The sequence below is a fragment of the Euprymna scolopes genome, chromosome 1 (genome assembly GCF_053919585.1).
Source record: "Euprymna scolopes isolate OS-2025 chromosome 1, ASM5391958v1, whole genome shotgun sequence".
Lineage (NCBI taxonomy): Eukaryota > Metazoa > Mollusca > Cephalopoda > Sepiida > Sepiolidae > Euprymna > Euprymna scolopes.
In genome coordinates this window covers 155592460-155606013 of record NC_136482.1, presented here as the reverse complement: position 1 = coordinate 155606013, position 13554 = coordinate 155592460, and the positions used below count along the sequence as shown (strand labels likewise).

General features: G+C 32.6%; 1 protein-coding gene across 1 annotated transcript in view; it reads right to left on the bottom strand.

The window, feature by feature from the left end:
* Positions 1 to 13554, bottom strand: part of LOC145276785 (putative ATP-dependent RNA helicase DDX52) — a 48043-nt gene that overhangs the window by 3841 nt on the left and 30648 nt on the right. Inside the window, exons 12-14 of the mRNA XM_080128088.1 lie at positions 8720 to 8870; positions 3148 to 3223; positions 15 to 86 (exon numbers count right to left, since the gene is read on the bottom strand). Of these exons, the coding sequence (XP_079984214.1) occupies positions 15 to 86; positions 3148 to 3223; positions 8720 to 8870 (299 nt within the window). The remainder of the gene's footprint in view (positions 1 to 14; positions 87 to 3147; positions 3224 to 8719; positions 8871 to 13554) is intronic.

Sequence of the window (13554 nt, the reverse complement as noted above, 5' to 3'; positions counted from 1 at the left end):
AAAACGATTCTTACTTGTCAGGTCGTTTCAAATTCAGCATATATTCTGGAACGGGACAACCCGCTTCTTTCATAACTGTCGCAATGCTGAAAAAGAAACGATGTAGTCATTTTAACAATTGTACGAATGAAAAAAAAAAAATCCACTTAAACAACAAAGTGAAAGAAAAAAAAATAAAAATTGATTAACGTGTATAAACGAACCCCTACCACATTTTCTTTTTAACACTCTTTACAAATACTAAATTATCAAATCATAAATTTTTTTCTATAATTATATATAATATTTAAAATATGTAGATTTTCACTTTTTGAAAGCAAAACTCTTTGTATCGAGCAAACATTAAACCCTTATTAAATTTATATGCAAAGCTTGCTATACAATCTATTTCCCTGGAAATGTGGAACAATGAAGCAAAATCCTGTTGAAACCACATATCTCGTAGAACTACTAATAATATGTTGGTACTTGTAAAGTTTAATCAAGACATTAAAAAATGAAAATATTGAAAAAAGGTAACTTTTAGGTGTTTGTTGAATTGTTACCTCACTACGATGTAGTATTCAAAGAATATCTTTTCAGACTCTGATGAAACACAGACAGTCTGGTAGTATGCTCATACATGTTATCTGAAATTCAAAACTCGTTCATTTCTCTCTTGACAAAATACGTAAATGGAAAAAACTCATTCCTGTCATCAAAAGTGCAAAATATTTAGGAATATTTTTTTGATTGCACGCCGGACAATTCACATGCAGATTAAATGTCCACAGTAATTTGCTAGGAACACATTAACGGTGGTACTTTTGAAGTGCGGGAGTCATTCCTTGTATTTTTCAGAACAGATCTCCGAAAAAAAATTTCACTTAATTTGATCGAGTAGTTTTTTTTTTTTTTTAAATTTTTTTTTTTACAGCGGAAAAACGCGTTTTTATGAGAGCGCGTTGAAGGTAGACATCTTGGATTTAAAAATTTTTTTTGTTTAACTCCAATTAAAGCGCCGACACTCACTCCCCATCTTTATTACTAGCTTTTCTTCCTAAAAATCAAACCTTTTGCACGATATCATGACAAATTGTTTTTCGCTGTAAAAAAAAAAAAAAAAAAAAAAAAAAAACTACTTGATGAAATTAAGTGAAATTTTTTTTTGGAGAACTTCATTCCATAACAGATACGTACAATTTAAACTTTTTTTTTCTCAATATTTTCATTTTTTAATGTCTGGATTAAATTGTACAAGTACTGATATGTCATCTAGGTCAGTTTTCAAGAATGTCCGTCCTAAATCAAGGTATAAAAACTAATTATCATTGTTTCTCGATATACGCACATATACCACAATCCTTGGGAGTTTCCTGGAGGTGCATAAATAGAGATTTATTAAGGATTTTCCTTTCAGCAATTTTATATACATTTTAAAATTTTTTCAAACAAATTTATTGAAGTACTAAACAAAGAAACAAAAAAAAAAAAGAAATAATTAAGAGTTATCTTCCTTGTTACGCTATTGCAAAAATAAAAGATTTTTGGTGGTTGTTTTGATTAATACACAAGTCAAATATGGCAGTTCAAAATAAAATAACATGAAAACTATTTGATATGCTTACCTATCATGCAAAACCATTTGTGCATATCAAATATTATGGATAATTATCAATAGAAATTTTGTAATAAACAAAATTATTTTACTATTCATAGTCAATGAACTGAACAACAAAACTACATATCTTAATATTAGAAAGGAAAATAATCTTCTAAAGACACAATGAAAATATGAGTAAACAATGAATTTTATTTATTACCAAAATTACGATAATTTATTATTAAAATTTAACTAATAAATTTAATTAATTTATTATTAAAATTACGATAATTTTCTGTAAAATCTATATAATTATAAAACTCAAATGACCTTGTAACAAGTGATGTAACCCACTTTCTGGTTTATGACATCTGGTTGCGCATGCACGCATAAACATTAACCCATAACAACATAAACAAATAAACACAGATTGCTTCTTTTGCAGATTTTGACCTGCGCACTGAAATATTAACGTTATTATTTTGAAATTATTATTTACCATGGGAAGAGTGGGGGTGTTTTGCAACTATTCTTTTTTCAACTATACTGTCGCTATTTTCTTACAACTAAACAACTTTAACCCGTGAACAAACATAAGAAACATTGTAGTAAAGTCAAGACTACTACTACTACTACTACTACTATCTGTCACTTTTCCTTCCTTCCTTTTTTTAATTTTTTGTTTACATTTCTAGATACAAAATAGTTGTGTGAGAACAGTGAATTTGTTGACACATTTACTAATCTGTTTCAATATTAGTTTTATTTTATTTTATTTATTTAGGTTTTATTTTTTTGCTTCAGGTTTTATTAATTATTTTTTTTTAGAATTTAAGTTTCTATAACTTAGTTGAAGGATCTCAATATGGGGTTTTCATTCTTATATTTCTCATCGGTAGGTTCATGTGCATTTTTGTTGCTAAATTACTTTCGTCAGCGTTCGATTCGTAGGAAAATCATGTTTAATTTTCGATTTTTGAGCGATTATTCGGAATAGGTAACTTTACATGAATAGGGAGGATTTTTTTTTTCATGTTTGAGTGATCCGTCCGTGATTTTTCATTTTAATATACTTTCATAGAAATGTTTCTGTTATGTCAAAAAAAAAAAAAAAAAAAAAAAAAAAACTATTTTCTTTACGTCACAAGTGTCACGCTCATACATGAATTCCATAGCTAATATAACATACTGACCCAACGGGTCACGGGTAGTCTAGTATATAAATAAAACCAAATAGGTAAATTTAAATAAAATTCTTTAATAGCGACTCACTTATCACATGATTTAAAAAATAAACGAGGGCAAATATTTCAGTTTTAGTCAATAAATTAAATTCAGTATGCAATGACGTTCTGATTGATTTGAAATATTTTGCATTTATTGATTGGCCCAATGTCTCAATATCTGTGTTCTTGAATTAGTATTTCAACTAATTCATACATGAATGACTTAACATAAAAATAAAAAATGGCAGGTCAGTTCATTCCTTAAATATATCAGGAAGTTGAAAAATTGGAGGAGTCGATTGTAGACATGTGAGTAGGAAGTAAAGAAAACGCACTTACCTTCGTAAATAATTCACATCATCTTCTACAAAGAATGTTATTGCTTTACCTGGTCTTCCCGCACGACCTGTCCGACCTGAAGAAAAACATGGAATCCAAATTATAAAAGTAATAAAATAAAATATTTTTTAAAATTCAGTGAGAAGGTTTGTATTTGATGATTTTCAAATTAAACCATTAAAAGAGTAAATTTTTTTTCTCTTGAAGAAAGAGAAAATAGAAATATAATAAAATGTTTCAAACTGTTATGTATTTTAATAATTTGCAATCTGGTTATTAACTAGCACCTTAATCTGAGAGTGAGGGGGTGGCAATTTAATGACTCAATATCAAAATTATATAGATACAAAGTCTTCAATGTATCATATACTAGCAGTTCAGCCCGGCTTTGCTTGGGCCCTATGTACTGTTCATAACTTGCCCCATGTGTGAATACACTTTATGTAAGATTTCAAATGCTTAGACCAAAATTTGTCTGAGTAATTTCGTAGAGACTGCAGAGGTCAATTTTTTTTAACTTTGATCCCAATTTTGACCCCTTAACATTTATTATTTTGGTCTCAAATCAAAATACAAAGTTTTACCCATGTCCAAGTTACCTACATCTAAAATTTGAAGTCTTTAGATAAAAAATTGGCGGCGGAATTTGGTAGAATTTGCAAAGGTCAACTCTTTCAACTTTGACCATTTGGCAGCCAAATTTTCGCCCCAAAACTGATTAAAATGCTTGCCGCATGCCTGAATAACCGTTATGTATAAATTTCAAGTGTTTAGATCCAAAATTGGCTGAGTTGTTTGCTAGACACTGCAAAGGTCAAATCTTTTGAACTTTGACCTCTTGGCAGCTCAAATTTTCGACCCAAACTGATTAAAAGCTTGCCCTATGTCTGAATACACTTTATGTAAAATTTCAAATGTTTAGACCAAAAATTGGCTGAGTAATTTGGTTGAGACAGCAGAGGTCAAATTTTTAACTTTAACCTCAATTTTAACCCCCTTAACATTTATTTTTTTTGGGCTCAAATCAAATTAAAAAGTTTGATCCATATCCAAGTAACCTACATTTAAGATTTCAAGTGTTTAGACCCAAAATTGGCAGAGGAGTTTGGTAGAATCTTCAAAGGTCAAATCGTTGAACTTTAACCCCTTTACAGCCAAATATCTGTCCGAAAACTGATTAAAATTTTTTTCCCAAATCTCAGTACTCCTTATGTCAAATCTCGAGTCTCTAGACCGAAAATTGACAGAGTTATTTGGTAGGGAAATGTACAGACACACACACACACACACAGACAATTTCACTTTTATAGATGTATAGATTATTTTTTAATAAATAATAATTTAATGATATTAAGTAACAATTACCTGAAGAAGACCAGAGGATTAGTTGGCGAAAACGTAGTGAAATAACAACTATAAAAATGAGAATAACAGTCTGCAGATAAATAAATAAATCTTCAATGTACTTATAAAATAAGAGTATGAACTAGTGTGCCATGGTCTTGCAAGAGCACTCATCTGCCTGTTAACAGATATTATTTATAATCTTGCTGCATAACTGATGAGGAGAACCAGTTTAGTTACAGATTACTCAACCAGTCCTACAGGATTAAGTAAGATCAGTAACATTTAGAATAAAATGATCCAATACTTCACACATACAGTCTTTACATTATCCCAATTTTACCTTGGACTGAATTCATCAAAAATGACATATTACCAGATAGAAAGTTTCGACTAACTATTTTTTTTTATTACTATTATTATTTAATTTTCACCCCAAATAAGGCACAGTGACATTTTGAAGTAGAAGGCTACTATCGGGAATATAAGTTGCAAGGACATTATGAAGGGAGATAAGCAGCAAGATGTCTGTTCACATTATATTTGAACTTCTGCATGTCAGTACAGTTAGGAAAGCAGAATTCCAAAAGGGAGTTCCAAAGTCTAGCAGTTCTGGGGAAGAAACTATTCGAGTAGAAGGTTTTCTTACACCTAAGATCTCTGTGTAGGAGTGGGATTTAGCTGCTTGTCGGGTTTGTCAGGGGTATTTACGTTGAGGAGGTACAAGTGCTTGTAGTTTGTCAGAGCATTCACCATTAAAATACTTGTAGAACAGGCAGAGGGAGGCAACATTTCGTCGATGGGACAGAGGTTGAAGCTTAGATGATAGTTCAGGACCTATCACGTTGGCGAATCTCTTTTGAACCCTGTCAAGGAGTGAGAGACTGGCAGCAGATGCACCAGCCCAAATGTAACAGCAGTACTCCATACATGAGCGAAAGGTGGCCTTGTAGAGGTACAGGATACTTTTAGGGATAAGTAGCTTTCTAGCACAGTAGAGAGAGCTCACCTTCTTCACAGCAGCCTTGGCAATGCTCTCAATGTATCTGTTCCCTGTGAACATTAGGCCGAGAGGTTTAAAAAGTACTTTCAGGTAATGTGTTTTTGGCCATTGCTATTAGTGGTAGAGAAGGTTTCTTATAATTATTGAAGGAAACAAGCTTAGTCTTGGCAGCATTAAATGTGACCATCCATTTTTGTCCCCATTCTACTACAGATTGGAGGTCATCCTCTAGTGTTTCTGCCATTTATTTAGATATGTGTTCATTTGTTTTCCCCTTGTACCTGTTATAGAGTGTGGTGTCATCAGCAAATATACCCATCTCAGAGACAATTTTATCAAGGAGGTCATTTATGAATATTAGGAATAATAAAGGTCCAAAGATAGACCCCTGAGGTACTCCCGCATTTATATCATATTGTTTAAATGTACAGCTGTTGAGGACAATCTGGATTCTTCTCTTAAGAATTTAATTACGTTATATATTCTTCCAGTGATACCATATGATCTGATTTTCCTGAGAAGACCATCGTGCCATACACTGTCAAAAGCCTTAGATATATCTAGGGCTACCACTCTACACTCCCCTACTTTGTCCAGTGAATAACCCTCAAAATGGATTGAGAAATAATACGCCTGCCCCATTTAGTAGAAGAGCTAAAAATAGCAATTATATGACTATGTAAAAATGTGTCAGTCTATAGATATAGATGACATTTTAATTTTCTGTCCAAAAACCTCCAAGAAAGACTGAAAGACTAAATAAAACGGAGCACACCATCAAATTTACCCTAAAAAAAAAAAAAAAAGAAAAAAAAAAGAAAACTATGATTCCATACCCTTTCTTGATATTTTATTTTAATTATTATTGCTTATGAGTAGAATATGTATAAAATATGTTTATAAGCCAAATTACATTTGATGAAAATAAACAAATATTTGTTTAAAATTATCATTCAAACACTGCTGAATATATGGTTAAGTGGCAGTTTTAGTCATCTAGAACTGTTTTAAAGCTTCACCGCTCACTTTTCGACCAAATTTCAAACAATTATTACAGTTTATAGATCACCTTCTCAGTTATGTTGTGAAAAAAGAATTGTTAATTTTCGTTCAGTAAAACAAAATTATGATGAATTTACTGGTGTTCAAAATCGTAAAAAAAAACGTAAGGTGAGTGACGGTTTTTTATGACTGGTTTCCATAGCAACCACATCGCTTCACAACTACTGTTGCTACAAATTCACTGCTCTTGCGAAAAGAGAAGTAATAAGTGGAACAGAGAGAATTAAAGGGAGATAATTGGGGGTATTGAAAGCAGACAAGTGCCGTACATTGTTATTACATATGTGTATGTTATGTTTTATGGGGACAAAAAAAAAAAAAAATAAGACTGAAATTAAACAAAGAACAAGCAAATTTACTGGAAGTCTGGAAAGATCATGGATTACAATAGAAAAATGTGAGCATGAAAAGTAATATGGTTAAGCTTAAACATGAAAAAGTAAAGGACTAGTTGTTAAAACTGGAAAAGAAAAAGACAATATATTCTAGTAAAAAATATAATAAATTAATAACTTAAAATATTGCAGCATTGAGATTTTTTAAAATTCAATTTATATAATCAATTCTTAATGCTGCAATATTTTAAGTTATAAATTTATTATATGTTTTTACTAGAAAATCTTTTCTTTTCCAGTTTTAACAATTAGTCCTTTTACTTTTCCATGTTTAAGCTTAACCATATTACTTTTCATGCTCGCATTTTTCTATTGTAATAAAACAATAATTAAATTATAAAGTCAGATTAACAGCTCCATTCACACAAAACTGAATAAACTAGATATTGTTTTAATTCAAATAACTATCTACTAACAAGCCACCCAGTGTTGCCCGGTTGTAACATTTGCATAAATATATTTTAGTTAATACAGATTTCTTATTTATTATAAACAGAAATACTGTAGGTATTAAATGCAATGTTAAATTCTTTAAAAAAAAAAAAAAAAAAAAAAAAAAAAATGGAAAGAAACACGCGTGCAAGTATGGTACTTTTTCTAAACAGTTCACTTCTTGTAAGTAAAAAAAAAAAATACTCGAGCAGAGATTGAAACCAAAACCTAAAGACGGAGTCAAGTACAATAACCATTATACCAGCTTGACACAACATTTACAAAGTGTTTTCAAAAAATCTTATTCGTGGCATAAAGAAGCTGTAATGTTTCTCAACCGTGCATGCACAGTCATGAAACAGTTGACAAACAGTTCAAAATTTGACGACTCCCACGTACCAATTTGTTAATTTTGACCCCTTAGCAGATTAAAAAGTTTTCCACGTGTCTAAATATCCTATATACCAAATTTCAAGTCTATAGATCAAAAATTCATAGAGTATATAGGTTGAGAAGTGTCCTCCCACATACATTCACACATTCTCATTTTATAGATATACTAGCAGGGGTGCCTGGCGTTGCTCGGGTGTTTGGAGGTGTATGCTGTGCAAAAAAAGCAAAAAAACAAAAAAAATGGTTAATTTTTTAAAACTTTGACCCCTATTATGACCCCTTAAAATTTATTGTTTCGGGCTCAAATCACTTTATTAAGTTAGATCCATGTTCAAGGAACCTATATCTAAAATTTCAAGTGTCTAGACCCAAAATTGTCGGAGGAGTTTGGTAGAGTTCTTAAAGGTCAAATCGTTGAAATTTGACCCCTTAACAGCCAAATTTCTGGCTGACACCCGTCACATCGATTTTCCCAAATCTCAGTACCCGGTATTTCAAATTTCGAGTCTATAGACTAAAAATTGACAGAGTTATTGCGTAGGGAAATGTACACAGACAGACACACAGACAGACACGTTCACTTTTATAGATATATAGATATAGATTATGGATATAGTCTGAAAATTTACTAAATCCGACACTATCATTGCAGTCAATCTGGCATATATTCCATCCCTTGTCTAAATCATAATAGGAGCTACATTTTAGAAAGTCGGCGCAACCGAGACAAGAGAATTTAAAGCAAAAGGGTCATCAAAATGTATTATGCTCTTATGTGATGGAATAAGATAAATCATTTTGACTTTGAAGATGTCACTTTAATTAAACCTACACAAAACAAATCTACACACTAATTAATCGAATCAGCTTTCATATCCTACTCAACAAATAAACAAAGAATGAATTTGAATTAAAAAAAAAAAATTAATTTTCTTCTGCTTACCAATTCTGTGAATGTAACTAATGGCACTGTTTGGGAAGTCATAGTTGATAACCAAATTGACGCCTTTGAAATCGATTCCACGACCCATGAGTTCAGTGCAGATAAGCACCCAGATTTTACCTTCACGAAAACTCTTTACAACATTTTCACGCTGAAAAACAAAATGGCAATAAATAAAAAACTCGTGTTTATTCAACTTAAATGGTACTTGTGCAGTTTATAAACTGTGCTTTTTTTTTTTTTTTTTTTTTTAGAAAGGATTTTCAAGTTAAATTCAGTTTTTACAGTATTTTATTAAATTGTTAGATGAAAATAAAAGAATAGTTAACATTTCTGAATAATAACGTTATTATTTCAACACAATCCATAAACTGCATAAGTGCCAAATCACGATTACAAAATTAACATTATGTCGAAGGTCCATTACAACATTTGTGAAATTACTATCAATTAAGAACCAAATTTTCAGATTTAAAAAAAACTTGTTTGATTTTTAGATGACAGTTTAGTTTGCTATTTAAATTTAAAGTACTTATGTATATAAACACACATGAAATATGGCAGTTATAAATAAAATAACAGGAAAAGTTTATGAATTATTTGGTGTAAAAATATCAATATATATTAAAATTTAGAGAAATTAATCCAGCATTTTTCAATTTTATTTAATAAATTCAAATTCCTAAAGCAGAGCCATGACTGATTCAGGGGAGATAAACCAAATGTTTTTACTTGGAAAGAAGAAATGGCATAATTCAGGGGTATTTTTTTTTTCATGATAGTCACCACTTATCAAGGCCCGGAAGCCACTCGGGGATAAGGGTTATTGCGTGTACAGTAATCAATGGGATAGTATTGTAGTAATCGTTAGTATTGGAGGTTTGATAAAGTGTCTTACTTAAGGCGGCAGTTCATCAGGAATTTGTTTATGTTGGACTTGAAGACATCCAAGTTGTAGTCAGGTGGGAAACAGGCAAACTGGTAAAATTTCTAGTTTAATTTTTGGTACTTGTACAGTTTAATCGAAACATTAAAAAATGAAAATATCGAAAAAAGGTTATATTGTATGTATCCGTTATGGAACGAAGTTCTCAAAAAAAAATTTCTCTTAATTTCATCAAGTAGTTTTTGTTTTTTTTTTACAGTGAAAAAAACAATTTATGATATCGAGAAAAAGGTTTGATTTTTAGGAAGAAAAGCTAGTATTAAAGATGGGGAAGGAGTACCGGCGTTTTACATGGAGTTATCTCCCCGTGGCGTGTTCAACAAATTCGATAATGGCTGAGTTCAACGTGCTTTCATAAAAACATGTTTTTCCACTGTAAAAAAAAAAGAAAAAAAAACACTACTCGATCAAATTAAGTGAAATTTTTTTTCGGAAATCTTCAATCCAAAACGGATACGTACAATATAACGTTTTTTCAATATTTTCATTTTTGAAGGTCTTGATTAAACTACAAGTACCTAATTTTTTATTTTTGATTGATTAAAAGTTAAATTCTTCACTAGTTTGGAGACGGAATGCGTTGTTGTGATAAGTGATTTTTTTCTCTACTAATTCGCACTTTTTATTTTAAGATTCAAATATTAATAACTACATTTTATTTCAGTATTTAATTTATGTATTTCTGTTGTATTAAATGCTAGCTTTTTTTTTTTTTTTTTTTTTTTTTTTCTCGTCCATAAATGTTTATCTACCAAGTTGATCTTAAATATTGTATAATCAATCCATTATATTATCATTTTCAGTCCCCCACCCCTAATTTCTGGCTCCCATCTTATCTCGCAATTACTTATAACGTCACCAACTAACTTCGGAAGAACCCCCCCCCCCCCATCCGATTTTGTTTTATATCATAAGTTGCTTAAAACGTGATTAGTTAAAGTTCAGAATAAAATCACGCTTTCTCTTAACGGTTAATTTAAACAAAAAAAAAAAAAAAAATCTTCTGAACGCTATTAAAAGTTAAATTCTTCACTAGTTTGGAGACGGAATGCGTTGTTGTGATAAGTGATTTTTTTCTCTACTAATTTGCACTTTTTATTTTAAGATTCAAATATTAATAACTACATTTTATTTCAGTATTTAATTTATGTATTTCTGTTGTATTAAATGCTAGCTTCTTTTTTTTTTTTTTTTTTTTTTCTCTCGTCCATAAATGTTTATTTATCTACCGAGTTGATTGCAAAAATAGATTACCTAATTGTACTCATTTTTAGTTCGTGGGAGGGGAATCTATCACCATACTTTCCCTTAAACAGGTCCGTTGGACTTTTATTAAGTACAATACTTAATAGTTATTTTTTATTTTTTATTTATTTATTTATTTATTTATTTTTTTTTTTTTTTTAATGGAGAGTAGAAAACGCATTGTGGATGCGTTATCGGCAGCTCCTGTTACTCTCGCTTCTTCTTATTTGTCCCTCAGTCCTCATTTTTTAAATGAGTGATTTTTCTGACAAAGGGAGAAGAAAAAGCTGTTTTCTAGGTTGGCAGTATTTTTGCGCGAACAGTTGGCAGAGTTGGTGGAAATTTTCTGTTTCTATGTCTATCCTTGTAGCCATGTCACTAGTAAGGGTGCTGGAGGTAAACGTTTTGTCTGGGCTGACGTTATCCGCCTGATAGTCAGGGACCCGAACCTTGGATTAACCACTAAGGAGGCTGTCCTATCAGCAGGTGCAAAGTACTGGGGCTGCTGTATTGCCATTTGGTGAATGGAATCTGGACCATGCAGTAGCTTCTGGTGGGGCCTCTCGATGCCATACTAGTGGGTAATTGTTACGGCTTTACCTTATCATGTGGTACAAAAAAAAAAAAAAAAAATTCTTCGTTTCTTTTTCTCTCTTAGTTTCCCCTCTCTGTCCTGCTCTAAGTAAATCTGTCGACCTAGTCCACAAATTCCAAAATTTCATCATGACAAGTTTCAAGAAAAAATACACGATTAAACCCGGTTCTCCAACTTCCAACGTAGACCCCTACTACCATGTCTCCTTCTCCAACATCAGGGGTCTACGTTCTAACCTTCCAGAGGTTGAAACCCAATTATAGGAGACTAAACCAGACCTTTTATTTTTAAGTGAAACTGGCATTGGACAGGCTATTTCCCTAGATGATTTTGAAATTTCAGGATACTCTAACTTAACTTCTAAATCTGACCCCCAAGATCGCCATGGGCATGGAATATGTGCCTATATTAAAGATAGCTTTCCATGTGGGAGGGACATCTCCAGGGAAGATCCTAACTTACCCTATATGTGCTTCCGGGTTGCTTTAGCTCACACTACTGCATTTATATTTACTCTCTATCGCCCCCACAACAGCGGAGTTACTATCTTTCAAAGCATATCTGAGAAAATTGACCAAGTCCTTTCTACTTATCCTTCAGCTAACATTCACGTATGTGGAGACTTCAATGTTCACAACGTCAAATGGTTGACCCACTCAAACAAGACCGATGATGAGGGGAGGTTCTGTCATGATTTCTCCATTGCCTATGACCTCACTCAGATTGTTCAGGAACCTACCCGTGTGCCCGATAATGACGGCCAGTATGCGAGCCTACTAGACCTTTTTCTCACAACTTGCCCTGAACTATGTTCAGTTTCTGTTCTGTCGCCTCTTGGATCTTCCGACCACTCTGTTGTATCAATTAAGATAAAAATGAAATGTAATAAGTCCCCAGACGTACCTCTTCATCGTACAGTATATCGATACACTAAGGCTGACTGGGATAGCTTCCGTACATTTATATCTGATCTACCTCTGCATTCCATGTTTAAAAAGGATGTGTCCTCTATAGTATTAGACCTAACTGAATGGTTAATTGTAGGTATTGACCATTTCATACCCTCTAAAAAGTTTCAGCAAAAACCTAACAGCCAGCCATGGTTCTCTCCAGAATGTGCTGCTGCCATTGCGCACAGAAATCACTTTTTCCACTGCTTCAAACGTAATAGATGTATGGAAACTAAAGCCGTTTTCAGGACTGCCAGCAACCATTGTAAGAAAGTAATAAGGAACGCAAGAGAGTTGTATGCTCAATCTGTTAAGTCCAAAGTAGCTGAGCAGCGGCTTGGTTCCCACCAGTTTTGGCAAATAGCAAACAGAATCCTGAACAGAAGCGTGTGCTCCATCCCAACTATTATCAATGGACCTGAGGTAATCTCGTCAGCATCAGACAAAGTCAAACTCTTTGTCAAGAACTTTGCAGCTAATTCTACCCTTTGCGACCAAGACCGCCAACCCCCAATATTTCCTCCTGTATCAGAAAACACGCTATGTGATATACGTATATCTGTACGTGATGTTGCCAAGCTAATCAAAAACCTTGATTCCAGTAAAGCAACTGGCCCTGATGGTATTCCAATTATAGTACTCAAAAAACTTCAACCTGAACTAGCGCCCATACTTACAAAACTGTTTAAACGTTGTCTTAAGGAGAATAGTTTCCCATCTCCCTGGAAAATCTCATCAGTATGCCCTGTATTTAAGAATTCAGGTGATCGCTCATCCCCCTCTCAGTACAGGCCAATAAGTCTCCTGTGCGTCATGAGTAAGTTGCTAGAATCTGTGTTAAATACAGAAGTAATCAAACATCTCAACAAAAATAACCTTCTTAGTGACACTCAATATGGTTTCCGTTCTGCTAGATCTACAGCAGATGTCCTTACAGTTATATCGCATAGGATTAGCAAATCTCTCGACGGTGGCAATCTTTCTAGGGCAATTGCTCTTGACATATCTAAAGCCTTTGATAGGGTATGGCATAAAGGTTTACTTCATAAGATCGCTAGCTATGGTATAGCTGGAAAAGTCTTCTCAATTATTAAATCAT